This window comes from Bombina bombina, chromosome 5, assembly GCF_027579735.1.
Source record: "Bombina bombina isolate aBomBom1 chromosome 5, aBomBom1.pri, whole genome shotgun sequence".
Classification (NCBI taxonomy): domain Eukaryota; kingdom Metazoa; phylum Chordata; class Amphibia; order Anura; family Bombinatoridae; genus Bombina; species Bombina bombina.
The window spans coordinates 692,467,973-692,486,294 of record NC_069503.1 but is presented as its reverse complement, the minus strand read 5'-3'; the positions used below and the strand labels follow the sequence as shown (position 1 = coordinate 692,486,294).

The 18,322-nt window shown below is 38.5% G+C and overlaps 1 protein-coding gene across 2 annotated transcripts in view; it reads left to right on the top strand.

The window, feature by feature from the left end:
• LOC128660719 (zinc finger protein 808) overlaps positions 1–13,383 on the top strand; it is a 218,183-nt gene extending 204,800 nt beyond the window's left edge. For both annotated transcript variants that reach the window (XM_053714685.1, XM_053714684.1), the window contains exons 6-7: positions 5,140–5,263; positions 12,342–13,383. In XM_053714685.1, the coding sequence (XP_053570660.1) occupies positions 5,140–5,263; positions 12,342–12,516 (299 nt within the window). In that variant the 3' untranslated portion in view covers positions 12,517–13,383. The remainder of the gene's footprint in view (positions 1–5,139; positions 5,264–12,341) is intronic.
• The last annotated feature ends 4,939 nt before the right edge of the window (positions 13,384–18,322 follow it).

Here is an 18,322-nt window from a genome sequence, read left to right as displayed (position 1 = left end):
CCACATCTGTCCAGGGGGATGCCATTCAGCAGACCAGATTGGACAATTGTAACAACAGATGCCAGCCTACTAGGTTGGGGCGCTGTCTGGAATTCCCTGAAGGCTCAGGGATCATGGACTCAGGAGGAGAGTCTCCTTCCAATAAACATTCTGGAATTGAGAGCAGTTCTCAATGCCCTTCTGGCTTGGCCTCAGTTAACAACTCGGGGGTTCATCAGGTTTCAGTCGGACAACATCACGACTGTAGCTTACATCAACCATCAAGGAGGGACAAGAAGCTCCCTAGCGATGATGGAAGTATCAAAGATAATTCGCTGGGCAGAGTCTCACTCTTGCCACCTGTCAGCGATCCACATTCCTGGAGTGGAAAACTGGGAGGCGGATTTCCTAAGTCGTCAGACTTTTCATCCGGGGGAGTGGGAACTTCATCCGGAGATCTTTGCCCAAATACTTCGACTTTGGGGCAAACCAGAGATAGATCTCATGGCGTCTCGCCAGAACGCCAAGCTTCCTTGTTACGGGTCCAGGTCCAGGGACCCGGGAGCAGTCCTGGTAGATGCTTTGACAGCACCTTGGACCTTCGGGATGGCCTATGTGTTTCCACCCTTCCCGATGCTTCCTCGATTGATTGCCAGGATCAAACAGGAGAGAGCATCGGTGATTCTGATAGCGCCTGCGTGGCCACGCAGGACCTGGTATGCAGATCTAGTGGACATGTCATCCTGTCCACCTTGGTCTCTGCCTCTGAGACAGGACCTTCTAATTCAGGGTCCTTTCAAACATCAAAATCTAATTTCTCTGAAGCTGACTGCTTGGAAATTGAACGCTTGATTTTATCAAAGCGTGGTTTTTCGGAGTCAGTTATTGATACCTTAATACAGGCTAGGAAGCCTGTTACCATAAAGTTTTACCATAAAATATGGCGTAAATACTTACATTGATGCGAATCCAAGAGTTACTCATGGAGTAAGGTTAGGATTCCTAGGATATTGTCTTTTCTACAAGAAGGTTTAGAAAAGGGTTTATCTGCTAGTTCCTTAAAGGGACAGATCTCAGCTCTGTCCATTCTTTTACACAAGCGTCTGTCAGAAGTTCCAGACGTTCAGGCTTTTTGCCAGGCTTTGGCCAGGATTAAGCCTGTGTTTAAAACTGTTGCTCCACCATGGAGCTTAAATTTAGTTCTTAACGTTTTACAGGGTGTTCCGTTTGAACCCCTTCATTCCATTGATATCAAGTTGTTATCTTGGAAGGTTCTGTTTTTAATGGCTATTTCCTCGGCTCGTAGAGTCTCTGAGTTATCAGCCTTACATTGTGATTCTCCGTATCTCATTTTTCATTCAGATAAGGTAGTTCTGCGTACTAAACCTGGGTTCTTACCTAAGGTTGTCACTAACAAGAATATCAATCAAGAGATTGTTGTACCATCATTGTGTCCTAATCCTTCTTCAAAGAAGGAACGACTTCTGCACAATCTAGATGTAGTCCGTGCCCTGAAATTTTATTTACAGGCAACTAAAGATTTTCGCCAAACTTCTTCCCTGTTTGTCGTTTATTCTGGACAGAGGAGAGGTCAAAAAGCTTCTGCTACCTCTCTCTCTTTTTGGCTTCGTAGCATAATACGTTTAGCCTATGAGACTGCTGGACAGCAGCCTCCTGGAAGAATTACAGCTCATTCCACTAGAGCTGTGGCTTCCACTTGGGCCTTTAAGAATGAGGCCTCTGTTGAACAGATTTGCAAGGCTGCAACTTGGTCTTCTCTTCATACTTTTTCCAAATTTTACAAATTTGACACTTTTGCTTCTTCGGAGGCTGTTTTTGGGAGAAAGGTTCTTCAGGCAGTGGTCCCTTCCGTATAAAGATCCTGCCTGTCCCTCCCGTCATCCGTGTACTTTAGCTTTGGTATTGGTATCCCAGAAGTAATGATGACCCGTGGACTGACTACACTTAACAGGAGAAAACATAATTTATGCTTACCTGATAAATTCCTTTCTCCTGTAGTGTAGTCAGTCCACGGCCCGCCCTGTTTTTTATGGCAGGTCTAAATTTTTAAATTATACTCCAGTCACCACTGCACCCTATAGTTTCTCCTTTCTCGTTTGGTTCTCGGTCGAATGACTGGGTGTGACGTAGAGGGGAGGAGCTATATAGCAGCTCTGCTTGGGTGATCCTCTTGCACTTCCTGTTGGGGAGGAGTTAATATCCCAGAAGTAATGATGACCCGTGGACTGACTACACTACAGGAGAAAGGAATTTATCAGGTAAGCATAAATTATGTTTTTGTATAACAAATGTTCCTGTACTGATATTTGTAATGCCTGTGGTGAGATTTACTTTCCAACAATAAAACAGTGAAAGTACTATTATGGACTTGATATTGATGCATCCAGTTACTTTGCACCTCTCTATTGCTTACTATGCACCTCTCTTTATTTTTTGCTATAGAGGCTGGAGCAATAAAGCCAATCAGAGGCTGCACTGCTTATGCCATTATGATTGTTTATTGCCACAGAGGAAAGAGACTGAAATACTGGCACTTGTGTACAGCAAAGTATGCATAACTTTCATGTCCCTTAAAGGGATACTAAACCCAAATTATTCAGATAGAACATGTAATTTTAAGCAACTTTCTTATTTACTCCTATTAATTTTTCTTTGTTCTCTTTGTATCTTTATTTGAAAAGCAGGAATGTAAGCTTAGGAGCCAGACCATTTTTGATTCAGCATCTGGGTAGCGCTTGGCTAAATGTAGCCGCCAATCAGCAAGCGCTATCCAGGGAGCTGAACCAAAAATGGGCTGGCTGCTGAGCTTACATTCCTGCTTTTTTAAATAAAGATAGGAAGAGAACGAACAAAGATTAATAGGAATAAATTAGAAAGTTGCTTAAAATTGCATGTTCTTTCTGAATAATGAAAGAAAAAAATTGTTTAGTATCCCTTTAATTTAAAAGACAGCATTGAGAAATACTTTTGTTTATTTATTTCCCAGATGTTAAACTTCCCCTACACAGCAAATCTTGTGTAAGGTGTGAACAGTGGAATCTATAGTAATGCTCTCACCTTAAAGGGACATTAAACACTAAATACACGCTAGATAGAAAGATGCATTCAAAGAAAAGATTAGTCCATGACTAACATGTAGATGTATTTTTTAAAGTTTCATTAGTTGTTAAAAAAGTGACAAAATAAGTGTAAAGTTTTAGTGTCTATAAAACACTGGGAGCTGCCATGTTGTAACTTGTGTTACCTTCTCTGCTGTGGCCAATTAGGGACAGTTATAAATAGGTCACTAGAGTGTGCAGCCAATGGTTGTGCTGGATTTAACAGTGTGCTGCACTTCCATTTCTAACAGGAACTGAAAAGCTCACAATTTCAGAATGGAATTACAGGCAAAGAGGACAAAATAAAAAATGAAAGTATATTGCAGAGTTGTTTTATATAAACAATTTATCATTTTATATTACCATCTCAAAGTGTTTAATGTCCCTTTAATGCAGCATAGATTCTAAATCTGCAGGAGGCAGAAAAGGGGAATGTAAACTCCTAATTAATTATGCTTTGCAGAAAAGCTTTTGTACATTTCCTTTTAGGTTTGATGAGAATTCTGAAAATAGCCATTTTATTTCTAACTGATTAAAAGGCACGTTTCCCTCTTAATTATAGGTTGCAGCCTGCAAATTAATTTGTATATGGAAACAAAAACTTTTTTTTTTCATGGTAAAGCTATAAGCTATTTTCTTTGTGAGAGCGAGCCTTAGAACTGCTGTATTTTTTATACAGATGCTTATTGTGCTATCTCTTGCCATGGGAACCTTTCAGCATGTTCTTAAGGACATTACATTTATCAACAGAATTCTTGTTTTATGAGGTCATAGGATAAAGTGGCTGATTTCTTACAAAGCAATGAATGTTTTATTCTTTACTATTTATCTGTCATGTCTCTTTGTAAGTGCACATTGGTTTGTATTTGATTACAACTGAACTTGCTGTAAATTTTGTAGCATGCAAAAGGTTTTTAAAAACCCATTATATTTTTCACCTGCATAAGTATATTCCATAGGGGGTTACACTGTTTTATTAAAAAAGATGAGTGCTGGCACTTAGTAACTAACAACATTTGTAAAGATTTGCCTTAAAGGGATAGTCTAGTAAAAAATTAAACTTTCATGATTCAGATAGAGCATGCAATTTAAAGCAACTTTCTAATTTACTCCTATTATCTTTGTTCTCTTTGTATCTTTATTTGAATATAAGCTTAGGAGCCGGCCCATTTTTGGTTCAGAACCTGGGTAGCGCTTGCTGATTGGTGGCTACATTTAGACACCAATCAGAAAGTGCTACCCAGGTGCTGAACCAAAAATGGGCCGGCTCCTATGCATACATTCATGCTTTTAAAAAAAAAAAAAAGATACCAAGAGAACGAAGAAAATTTGATAATAGGAGTAAATTAGAAAGTTGCTTAAAATTGCATGTTCTATCTGAATTATGAAAGTTTAATTTTGACTAGACTATCCCTTTCACAATAGTCTTTTATTGGGATTTCAGTTTAAAGATTTTTATTTTTTATTTTTTTTTGTCTGCCAGAATTAACATTTCCACACCTTTACATATGTAGACATATCAAAATGAGTCAAACAAGTTAAAACACTGTTCATTTTCTTAAAGGGGCAGTAAACCTACACAATAATGTTATATAATTCTGCACATAGTGCAGAATTATATAACATTATTTTAGCGCCAAGAGACAGAGCGGGAGCGAAGTACATTGAGTTTAATGGCGCGACCGGGCCGGCTGTGACTAGACAGCGTGCCACGATGCGCTTAGGTAAATAATAGACCCGCTCAGTAGAGCCAGGAACGGCCTAATACAAAATTCTAAGTTCTTGTTAAAAATTCTTTTAAATACTTTGTTTTATAAACTTGGCGCTAAAATAATGTTATATAATATTAATTATAATATATAACATTATTGTGTAGGTTTACTGCCCCTTTAATGCACTTTTATGTCCCTTTAATTTTTAGTCATAGTTGGTCCCCTTGCTCCTCAGTTAGTTTTAGGAAAGGTAGCATCCTTTTTTTTTTTTCTGCATTCATTGTGAATCCACAACTTGAATCCTTTTTGTTCGTGAAATATTCTTGTAGGTGAAAAGCCTTTCAAATGTGAGTTGTGCTCATATGCTTCAATAGATTCCAGTTCTCTGCGAAGACATGTCAGATCTCATACCAATGAAAAGCCTTATAAATGCCAATGCTGTTCGTATAGTTGGTAAGTGCACATTATTGTTAATCACTTACAAATACAATGTTCTAAATCAATAGACTGAAGTTTAAAATAGATTATTTTATTATGGACAATATAGATTTTTATATAGTTAAAGTTATGGTAAATCCTAGTGTTTCGAAAATGCTTGGATTTACCATTGATATAAATAAAGACTACCTTTAAAGGGACATAATACTCATATGCCAAATCACTTGAAACTGATACAGTATAACTGTAAAAAGCTGACAGGAAAATATCACCTGAGCATCTCTATGTAAAAAAGGAAGATATTTTACCTCACAATCTCCTCAGCTCAGCAGAGTAAGTTCTGTGTAAAAGTTATACTCAGCTGCTACCCAGCTGCAGGTAAAAAAAATTTTTAAAAAATTAAGAAATGAACAGCAGCCGATCAGCATCAATAGTGCTGATGTCATTAACTCTTTTACTGTGATCTCATGAGATTTGACTTAACTCTCATGAGATTTCATAGTAAACTTCCTTAAACTGAATAGAGAAATAAGATGAGTGTTCACAAAACTCACTCCCTTAGCTGTTCCGGGACAGACATACTGATTTGCTGCTTAGAAGTCCTTTACAATGGGATGTGGCTACTGAGGAACTTTTGAGATAAAGTATCTTTCTTTTTTACATAGAGATGTTCAGGTGATATTTTCTAGTCAGCTTTTTACAGCTACGCTGCATCACTTTCAAGTGTTTCATGGCCCATAAAGATATCAATTTTTTTTTTTTTAAAAAGTGAGTTATAAGTATCTATCTTTTGCAGCAGCTTTGCTGCTAATCTGAGCACCTCACAGCAAATATATATATTTTTTTCAATTTGGCACAGTGCCGTATGGCTAGCACAGCTATTGGGTAAGTGGTGGAAACATCACCTCATTGGGAAAAAAAATGATCTTTTTGCTGTGGGCGGCTGGAGGCGCTCAGATTAGCAGCAAAGCTGCTGCAAAAGATAGATACTTATAACTCACTTTTTTAAACATTTATATTTTAAGGTAGCTTAAAGGGACAGTGTACACCAATTTTCATATAACTGCATGTTATAGACACTACTATAAAGAAGAATATGCACAGATACTGTTATAAAAATCCAGTATAAAACATTTTTAAAAATTACTTAGAAGCTCCCAGTTTAGCATTGTTGATGAGGTAGTCTGGGAGACCCAGTGAATGGGGCTGGGTAAACAAAAAGAGAAGACAATCCACCCTCCCCCATTCACTGCATAAGAAAAGACAGATAACGAGCCTGCAGGAGTCTGTAAACACGTGTATACATCTGGCACTGTGGGGCTTGGTTAGGAGTCTAAAAATCAGCACAATGTTCTTAAAAAATAAGCAAAACTATACATTTTTTATAAAAACACTACCAGATGGGCTATATAAATGGATTATCTACAAAATCTAGTGTACAATGTCCCTTTAAAGAACCAGTAAATTCAGTAGATTTGCATAATCAACAAATGTGTGATAAAAAGACAATGCAGTAGCACTTAGTCTAAACTTCAAATGAGTTTTAGATTATTTTTTTCTGACAAATTTCAGTTATGTCTATTTCCACTCCCCCTGTATCATGTGACACCCATCACAGTAGGGGCTGGTGATTTAAAAAGTGTAAATATAAAAAGACTGTGCACATTTTGTTAATGGAAGTAAATTGGAAAGTTGTTTAAAATTGCATGCTCTATCTGAATCATGAAAGTTTAATTTTTACTTGAGTGTCCCTTTAAATACAAAGTACATTATTCAGAGAATGTATTAAGCTGCATTTGCAGCTTCTGACACATTGTAAAATTTAAAGAAACTAACGCAGATGCCAAATGAGTCATAATAGGTTGAGCATTGGAACTATAAAAGAGGTCTGACAATTAGCAATTTGGTATGCAAGTTTTTCAGAGCATTGGACACAAACACTGCACATTTATAGCACCTGGCTTCAGGTGCTATACATTTTTGTGTTCATGATTCATATAAAGCATACAACTTTCCAATTTACTTATATTATCAAATTTGTATCATTCTCTTGGTATCCTTTGTTAAAGGAGCAGTAATGCATTACTGGGAGATAGTTTAAAGCCAATGACAAGAGGTATATAGGTGCAGCCACCAATCAGCAGCTTCTGAGCCTACCTAGGTATAATTTTCAACAAAGGATACAAAGAGAAAATAACAAATTAGATAATAGAAATAAATTGGAAAGTTGTTTAAAATTGCATGCCCTATCTGAATCATGAAAGACACATTTTGGGTTTCATGTCCCTTTAAACTTTCATCTAACTTCTTAGCAGACTCTCCGATTTGGGAGGGGTATTATAAGTATTACCTAGACTGACAGGGTATGTAGGTATCATAATACAAATGTCTCATGTCACCATTAGGCAGTTTATATGGATCTTTTTGAGTCACCCTGGGCACCTCATTGGTCCAGAGCTCTGACTTCTGTAATACATTTTGTAGGGATTTATACAATACATTTCCTAATCCTTTGAATTACTGTATACCCCCAGGTTTTCATTTTATGTTTGTCATGTTTAGAAACTTTTATAGTTTTTCAGATGCTAATTTAATAGTAAATCTTCTATAGAATAGTTTAGTTTCGGCTTTCTTTTCAGTCTGTTTGTACTTTAAAGGGACATAAAACTTTAAAAAAAAAAAAAAAAAAAAAAATCTGTCATGATTCAGATAGAACATACAATTTTAAACAACCTTCCAACTTCTATTATAAAACATTCTTTGTTTTCTTGTTATCCGTTGTTTAAAAGCAGGAAGGTTAGTTCAGGCGTGTGCACGTGATGGCAGCAGTTTTGCAACGTTATACATTAGCAAGAGCACTAGATGTCAACACTATTTCCTGTCATGTAGTGTCCCGGACATGTGCATGCTACCTATCTAGATATCTCTTCAACAAAGATTAACACAAGGACGCAAATTTGATAATAAAAAGTAAATTGGAAACTTTTTTAAATTGTATTCTCTATATGAGAATTTAAGTGAATTCTAGATAGTTGTTTTCTCTTGATTTTCTTTTAAAGTGGAGCATAGCATGCAAAATGCCCCATCTACCTGTATAGGTTTGAAAATATAACAATCTAATTGTTTTATTGTTTATTCATAGCGCTGCTACCAAGTTGGTTAGAATTTATGTTAAAGGGACGTAAGTCATTCTTACATGTGTATAACTCATATCAGCAATTAATTGCAAACCATTAAAAAAAAAAAGTTTTAAATTCTTTAACCCCTTCACTACCAGGACTTTCAGATAAAAACTTGCCCAAAATACCTCTGATTTTTTAGCATTTTTGCTATCACTCCATTTAAACAGAAATGGAGCCTTGTTTTTTTTATTTACCTATCCAAACTATATATATATTTTTAAGTAGATAAACCAAGGTATTGATCTAGGCCCATTTTGATATATTTCATGCCACCATTTCACTGCCAAATGAAATGAAATAAAAAAATTGATACCTTTTTCACAAACTTTGTGTTTCTCACTGAAATTATTTACATACCGTTGTGCAATCATGGCTGTAAAAGCTTCTCTGGGATCCCCTTTGTTCAGAAATAGCAGACATATATGGCTTTGCCATTGCTTTTTGGTAATTTGAAAGCTGCTAATTGCAGCTGTGCACCACACTTCTATTATTCCTGGCAGTGAAGGGATTAATTAGGTAGCTTGTAAGGTTAATTTTAACTTTAGTGTAGAGATAACCATCCCACCTGACACTTCCAACCCACTGATCCCTCCCAAACAGCTCTCCCCCCCCCCCCCACACACACACACACACACACTGGTCACCACCATATTAGGTACTGGCAGACAGTCTGCCAGTTTGAAGATTTAAGACTTCAAAACAGCTCTATAACCCTCCCCCTCTAACTATTATCCGCCATCTTAGGTACCGGCTGTCTGCCTGTACCTATAACACCCTTTATATATAATTTTTATTATTATTTTTTTCTGTAGTGTAGTGGTCCCCCCACCTCCCGCAATCCTCAGTTAGGGAACCCCCGCACCCCTTTTTCTTTAGTGTAGTTGCCCCTCCCTGACCCATTGTTTTTATTTTCTGTAGCGTAGGGCCCTCCCCCATCCGCTCCTGGACCATCCACCTGCCTACCGGATTCCCTCCCACCGGCACCAGAAGATAATCGTTAGACGGTTACACACACAGTGTCACTGTCTATAATGATCTGGCATCTGCCCTCATATGGAACTGAAGCACCGATCGCACTCCGGATCCATATGCAGGCAGATGCCTGGAGCTCAGGAACTCCAGCTTTCGGCTGTAACTTAACTGCCGAGACTGCTGGAGCTTCCTGAAGCTCAGACATATATATACATTTTGCAGTATGATAGCCAAAGTACTGGACTATATATGTATATAAATCAGCAAGAGGATACGGCACACACTTTATCTTCACAGCCACCTGGTGCTCAGCCAAAGCATACATACAAGGAGTGCAGAATTATTAGGCAAGTTGTATTTTTGAGGATTAATTTTATTATTGAACAACAACCATGTTCTCAATGAACCCAAAAAACTCATTAATATCAAAGCTGAATAGTTTTGGAAGTAGTTTTTAGTTTGTTTTTAGTTATAGCTATTTTAGGGGGATATCTGTGTGTGCAGGTGACTATTACTGTGCATAATTATTAGGCAACTTAACAAAAAACAAATATATACCCATTTCAATTATTTATTTTTACCAGTGAAACCAATATAACATCTCAACATTCACAAATATACATTTCTGACATTCAAAAACAAAACAAAAACAAATCAGTGACCAATATAGCCACCTTTCTTTGCAAGGACACTCAAAAGCCTGCCATCCATGGATTCTGTCAGTGTTTTGATCTGTTCACCATCAACATTGCGTGCAGCAGCAACCACAGCCTCCCAGACACTGTTCAGAGAGGTGTACTGTTTTCCCTCCTTGTAAATCTCACATTTGATGATGGACCACAGGTTCTCAATGGGGTTCAGATCAGGTGAACAAGGAGGCCATGTCATTAGATTTTCTTCTTTTATACCCTTTCTTGCCAGCCACGCTGTGGAGTACTTGGACGCGTGTGATGGAGCATTGTCCTGCATGAAAATCATGTTTTTCTTGAAGGATGCAGACTTCTTCCTGTACCACTGCTTGAAGAAGGTGTCTTCCAGAAACTGGCAGTAGGACTGGGAGTTGAGCTTGACTCCATCCTCAACCCGAAAAGGCCCCACAAGCTCATCTTTGATGATACCAGCCCAAACCAGTACTCCACCTCCACCTTGCTGGCGTCTGAGTCGGACTGGAGCTCTCTGCCCTTTACCAATCCAGCCACGGGCACATCCATCTGGCCCATCAAGACTCACTCTCATTTCATCAGTCCATAAAACCTTAGACAAATCAGTCTTGAGATATTTCTTGGCCCAGTCTTGACGTTTCAGCTTGTGTGTCTTGTTCAGTGGTGGTCGTCTTTCAGCCTTTCTTACCTTGGCCATGTCTCTGAGTATTGCACACCTTGTGCTTTTGGGCACTCCAGTGATGTTGCAGCTCTGAAATATGGCCAAACTGGTGGCAAGTGGCATCTTGGCAGCTGCACGCTTGACTTTTCTCAGTTCATGGGCAGTTATTTTGCGCCTTGGTTTTTCCACACGCTTCTTGCGACCCTGTTGACTATTTTGAATGAAACGCTTGATTGTTCGATGATCACGCTTCAGAAGCTTTGCAATTTTAAGAGTGCTGCATCCCTCTGCAAGATATCTCACTATTTTTGACTTTTGTGAGCCTGTCAAGTCCTTCTTTTGACCCATTTTGCCAAAGGAAAGGAAGTTGCCTAATAATTATGCACACCTGATATAGGGTGTTGATGTCATTAGACCACACCCCTTCTCATTACAGAGATGCACATCACCTAATATGCTTAATTGGTAGTAGGCTTTCGAGCCTATACAGCTTGGAGTAAGACAACATGCATAAAGAGGATGATGTGGTCAAAATACTCATTTGCCTAATAATTCTGCACTCCCTGTACAGTGAATAGGAACTGAATCCAACGGACGGTCTCCGTATTGCAGAAAGATCCAAGAACAGCAGGCACACAGGTTTTTATCAGCAATCCGTTTTAATCAGTGCAAAAAAGAAACCAGATGTTTCGGCTCTAACACAAGCCTTTTTCAATGGTATTCAAACCGGATGAATACAATTGAAAAAGGCTCGTGTTAGAGCCGAAACGTCTGGTTTCTTTTTTGCACTGATTAAAACGGATTGCTGATAAAAACCTGTGTGCCTGCTGTTCTTGGATCTTTCTGCAATACGGAGACCGTCCGTTGGATTCAGTTCCTATTCACTCTCTCTCTCCCTCTCTCTCTCTCCCTCTCTCTCTCTCTCTCTCTCTCTCTCTCTCTCTCTCTCACTCCCTCTCTCTCTCTCTCTCTCTCTCTCTCTCTCTCTATATATATATATATATATATATATATATATATATATATATATATACATCTATTTGGGTGAAGGGGTTAAAGACTAGAAAAATAAATACATAAATTACTACAGATAATTAGAGGAAATGTACATGTTGAACGTAATGTCTTTTTAAGCATATCCAGCCTCTCTTTAGAAAACAATGAATTGTATCTTTATTCTTTGTGAGGTTCAGTAAAAGGTTAGTTGTTACTGCCATGTCAAGAGATATGATCAAGAAAGAAGCTGAAATTTTGAAACATAATAAAAAGCAGCTATTTCAACAAGGGAAATAAAGTGCTGATCAAGATGCTAGAAATAGGTATATGATTAGGAAATTAAGCTATGAGAAGTATCTGTTATAAAAAGAAAGCCTCTTGTATGCCATTATGGTTTTGCTCCTTAAACCTTCCTGTAATAAGGGAGGTCAGCATAGTAGTAATCAGGCATCATTACAGTTCAAAGTGTTCACCCATAACATAGATAAATGGTATAACCTCATATGTAGAAGCAGTAATGTAAGAGAATCAATCGTGTTTTACATTAGTTTGAACACCATTATTGCTTCTTTTAAAAATGGTTATTTATTTTATTGTGATTGCAAATATTTTCATCTTAGTATTCAGAAGAAGAGCCTGGACCTTCACGTTCGGCGTCACCACACAGGAGAAATGTTCCACTGCAGCGTTTGTGAATATTCATCCCCTGACAAGCAGTTACTGCAGAAACATGTGAAGAAGTATCATGTCACAGGGGCATCTGAACTATCCAATGTTCAAGCCAAGAACACTTAAAACATGTGCAGGTTGCACAGGCACTGACGTTACGTGAATATTAAACTCTGTTACATATGATGGGCTTAGTGCAACGTTTTCATCAAACAGTTCTATAATCCCTCTTCTAAACTAGAATGATGCTATGTGATGTTGCTACACATCAGGGAGAATAACTGTACATCTAATTGGTCTGTGTGAAAATGTGATTACAGAAAATCATCTGTCCTGGTTGCTGGTAGATAAAGCCAGTATTTCAGTAAGATATCAAGCTGGAAATTCATACATTTTAAAATGTGCACAATAAGCAGTTTAAACTTTTTTTTTTTTTTTTTTTTTTTTAATTTATGGTAACGCAAGGTATCACTATATTGATATTTGCAATATTTTAGTTCTTTTCAGTGTTTCACAGTTGCTGAAATCTGCATAGATCTGCAGATTGTTTTGTTACAGTATGTATTGTCAAAATCTGTGTATTATACACCTGTGTGGCAATGAATCTCAGACTGCCTGCAAGGGTATACAGCAATGGTTAATCGTGGAAATCTTTTGGGCCCACTTAGGGACATACACAGATCCTGGCCTGTCAGTGTACCACAAGGACACGGCTGGAAGTCACACCACTTCAGTGTAGTAGATTCATTTATTCATAAAATATAAAAACAGAAAAACTAGGAGAAACCATTGTAAATAAACCCTGATTAGCAAACATAGACAGAGACACCAGGGATATTGAGACAAAGCCCCACCTCCTAGGCAGACAGCCGTTGTTTCATCGGCCGGGTCAAAAAATACACTGCTCCCGTAGATGCCAAGCTGTGTATAATTGCAAATAATATAAACAGAAAGAAAGTCCAGGAGTTGGGAAGCAATGAAAGCGGAAAAGACAACAATCCAAACCAGCACTGATAAATAATTAAAAATTTCACATTTATTTAAAGCAGTAAAAAGCTTAGACTTCGCAGGACAGAAACAGAGCGCAGGTACAACGGAACTTGTCCTACGCCATCTGACGTGTTTCACGCCGTTCTGGCGCTTTCTCAAAGTTAGTAAGTGGAAGTTTTTTACTGCTCTAAATAAATGTGGGTTTTTTAAATATTTACCAGTGCTGGTTTGGATTGTTGCCTTTTCCGCTTTCATTGCTACCCAACTCCTGGACTTTCTTTCCGTTTATAAATAAACCCTTTGACAAGCACCTTCTCCATGATGCGCATTATTTCATAGAATTCATACCCCTGTTTCACATTTGAACAAATTTTAAATACTCTACATGCATTTTGTTTGTTCCTTACTTATAACAAACCCTAGCATGTGGCTTCTTCTAATCATACATACAAACTTCAGTATTGCTACCAATCTGAAGAAATAACCTGAATGTATGAACTGATTCTATTTTGTATGAATTTGAGCCAGATAATTCATACGACTATTAGAGATGTTGAATACAACATAGAAGTGCCTCTGTTTTGTATTTATTAAATATACCATAGTTCTTTGTCCTTTTTTGAAAACATCAGTGTGTTCTTAACTAAGGACCTTTGATTCAGTATTTTTACAACTGTTCGCCCTGCATTGAATCTTGTTAAAGTTGATTTTGTTCAGTTTTTCAGAATTTCCTGTAGTTGTGTGTTAGAAAACCATTATTTTTATATATTGCAGTGAGTTAATGTTACCCCAATAGTATATATTTTATCAGATATTCCAGCTTGTGGAAATACCCTGTCCTCCATGTACATTGAGCGCTATTTAAAAAAGTCATTTATTTTCCTGAATCAATAAAGTGCTAAATGATGTACTTATAATTCCTAAACTTGGCTTTTAGTAGCCACTAAAATCCAATAAAGTTATTTTAAATAATTATTTGTTAATTTTATTTGTGTGATTGCAATTTTGATTCATTTGTTGCAATAGAGAATAATAAACCTATTATCCAAAATGATTGAGACTGGAAAAGGTCTGGATTTCAGGATAGTTTGGATTTTGGAATATTTATATATTTGCCTATTTAAAATGGGACAGATTGGAGAGGATATGGGACAAAGTGTAAACCACATTATCTTATGTCATTTATGCAATATTTACATGTCATAATGCAACTTGTACATGCAACTTAAAGGTAGTTTTATATAATTGAAATACTTTTGTAAACTTAATAACATCAGAAAGATGATACAATACTGTTTTCAGAAAGGGAATTGCTGCTGTTATAAATAAATATAGACTAGAATTTGCATTTTAGAACACAAAATTCAAACCGAAGACTTCCATAGACAGTGTTTCACAGTTACAGAATAGGATTAAAATCCTGTCATCCCAGGGGCATATTCCACCTGTCAAGGTTGTCTGTGGAGTAGATAAAGAGAGAGGCCTTCTTAAACTTGGTAAAGGACCTATCTTCCCTGGGAGTGATTGTTCCAGTTCACCTAGAGGAACAGGGCCTAGGATTCTATTCAAATCTGTTTATAGTTCCCAAAACGGAGGGCACTTTCCATCCCATTCTGGACCTAAAGTGTCTCAACCAATTCCTCAGGGTTCCATCCCTCAAAATGGAGACCATCATGACGACCATAGATCTGAAGGACGCATAACTTCATGTTCCCATTCACAGGGATCATTACCAGTATCTGAGGTTTGCCTTTCTGGACAAACATTTCCAGTTTGTTGCCCTTCCTTTTTGGCCTTACTACAGCTCCTAGAATTTTCACAAAGTTTCTGGGGGTTCTTCTGGCAGTGGTCAGGTCTCAGGGAATTGCTGTGGCACCTTATCTGGACAACATCTTGGTTCAAACGTCATCTTTTCATCTAGCAAGATCTCATACAGAGATGTTGTTGTCTATTTTACGTTCCCACGGGTGGAAAGTGAATCTGGGAAAGAGTTCCCTTGTACCAGACACAAGGATGTGTTTCTTAGGAGCAATTATAGATTTCCTTTCCATGAAGATTTTTCTGACGGATTTCAGAAAATCCAAACTTCTTGCTTCGTGCCTTTCTCTCCAGTCTATTTGTCCATCAATGGCTAAATGCATGGAGGTGATTGGTCTGATGGTTGCCTCCATGGACATCATTCCTTTTGCTCGGTTCCATCTGAGGCCTCTGCAGTTATGCATGCTCAGTCAATGGAACAGAGACCACTCGGATCTCTCACAGGGGATAGTTCTGGATCCCCTAACAAGAGACTCTCTCTTGTGGTGGATTTCACAGGACCATCTGTCTCAGGGCACTTGTTTCCTGAGACCTTCCTGGGTGTTTGTGACCACGGATGCCAGTCTGATAGGCTGGGGAGCAGTTTGGGGCTCCTTAACAGCACAGGGCCTGTGGACTCAGGAGTCTTCTCTTCCTATAAACATCTTAGACTCAGTCACCTGTCAAATGGGCAAAAATATTGGCTTTTTTTTTCACAGCTACATGTTGCGCAATGGAGAGGCACAAGCAGGTCTGCTGCCCTACTTTGCACAACATGCTTTTGTCTGTTGGCTATGGGCCCACGAGAGCTGCGCCACCCACTGGATGAAAGTGGTTAAGATAGCTCATTGTGCGGCCCATAAGTGCTTATTTGAGGCTGGCCTCTTTGGGGCTGACCCAGGGGAGCCAATCCAGTTAGAGGCATCAGTCAGGTAGAAGGCGGAGCCAGACTCTAACATCATCATGTAATCTGCTATGCAAAGCAGTTTTTCTCCTACCTGTTAGGGGTTTAGCTGTAAATGCAGGGGGAAGGGGTTACATGCTGCTCTGATTCCTCCCTGCCCTGTAATAATGTGTTTGCGATGCTGTAGAAGCGCAAACTAAAATCTATCCAAGTCAGATGAGATGCATCCGGTGTGCGGAGGGGAGGAGCAAGCAGGTGTAGGTGTGCTGCTGCTCCATGTTGGCTTCAGCTAGAAGGGAATCTTACCCTTCCCCCTCAACGCTGTAACCTTAGCCCAGAATTGGGCTCGAATCTGGGGAAAGGATTCGTTGGCTGGAAAGTGGAAACTGACGAAAATGATACACGAAGGAAACTGTGTGTAATTTAATGCTACTCTTGAAAGCTACAAGTCAGCTAGCGACACACATTTGACTTGAGGAAACTTGGAAGCTGAATCCGGCTTTTGTAAAACTCCCGGAAAACTAGAAACACATACAGTGCGGGCAACACTGCTGGAAGTAAAGGGGACAACCTAAGAAGGGGATCTGCTGTACAACTACTGTCTGTGAAGGAGCTTTTCCTTAGGAAAGGAGATCGCCGTGAAGACAGCTGATCGTCCGGTCGCTTGCCTGGCTGCGGGGTTTCCCCTCTTGTTGAGAGAGTCGGCTTGGTGGAAGAACGGACTCACCTGTGAACAGCTCTCCAGGTACCGGATTGGATCAGGTTTATGGTTTCCTGAACATGTGCAGCTCATAGCCGGCGTTGTCTTTCTCCTGTTCTCTCCTTCATCCCCCACCTGAGTGTTGGCCTCTGGAGCGGTGCGAGGTTCTCAACAGGGGAGAGAGGCTGTGCTGCTGTCGTCATCATCGGCAGCCGTCTTCCCCGTCCTAGCCCAGCAGGCAATACAGTGTTTGGCGTGCCTCGCCTATCATTGAGAGAGAGCAAGGTAAACGGCTCCTTGGTACCAGAGAGGCATACGACGACTTAGACAACAAGAGGTATGTTAAGCCTATACTGTGTAACTGAGACATAGACATACCTGACTGGGCACTGCTGGGACTGTTGGGATTGCTTACTTGGAGCTGCAGAGGACTATCTGTCGAAAAGTATACGTTTGTCTATGCTCCCTCTTATGGGGGGAAAAAAAAATAAAGTTGAGTATAAAAGGTTATATTAAGGTAACATTATTGCGTTTCTGCCCATGGTGACATTTAAATGAATAGCTATCTCTGAAAAGGAAATAAAAGAGATAATGGGCAAGAAAGGAGGATTGACCTGAATATTAAATAAAGAATATCTAATAAAGTGGGCAAAATCAAGCTTGGAAAAATCTAAGACTATACAACAGAAATAACCTGCAGATAAACTCTATAAAGACTGTGATATTGTCTTCAGGAGAAGTTTGATAGTGAATGAGATAACTTTTTATATCTCCTTTTGTGTTAGAAACACCTCATTTTTCTGGAACTGCGTTTAAGACTGCTAAAAAAAAAAAAAAAAAAATCTCTTTTTTTTTTGCTTTCCAGAAACAAGAAATATATGATAATGCTGTGGTGATAAAAGTGATAACTTGGTTAAATTTAGCCTGTTTAAGACAACTTTTATATTAATTCTAGATTAATAATTATCCCTATTTGCTAGGCAGAGGCTGGTCATATTATTGATACTAATTAATAGCACGCAATTCACTATAGAATTTGTTTAAAATACTATTAAAAAAAAAAAACACAAAAAAAAAAGGGGGGGAGGGTAGGGGGTACTACACAGACAATTCACTATTGAAGTGGTTTCACATTCCTTTTTTTTTTTTTCTTCTCACTTTTTTTTATTATTTTTTCTTTTTGCACATATAATTGGCACAAATAACTTCATATTAGGCGAGCAAGTGTGATACACACATACATGGAGAAATTTGTGACACAGACAAAGAGCAAATCTCCAGCAATGGCAGCCAGGAATAGGGATAAGAAAGGCAAGGGAAGTAGTGAAGCCATAGTTGAAATAAATAATGAGAGCTTTAATCAAATAGACACTCAGACATTGATTAAAAATATATCAGAGATCTTCATTCCTCAATTTGATCAGGTCAAAGCAGAAATTTCAGGGTTAGCAACTGAAGTTAGACAATTTGCTAGGAGATTGACCGAAGCAGAGCAAAGGATCTCTGATATAGATATCTCTGATATAGAAGATAGCAATATC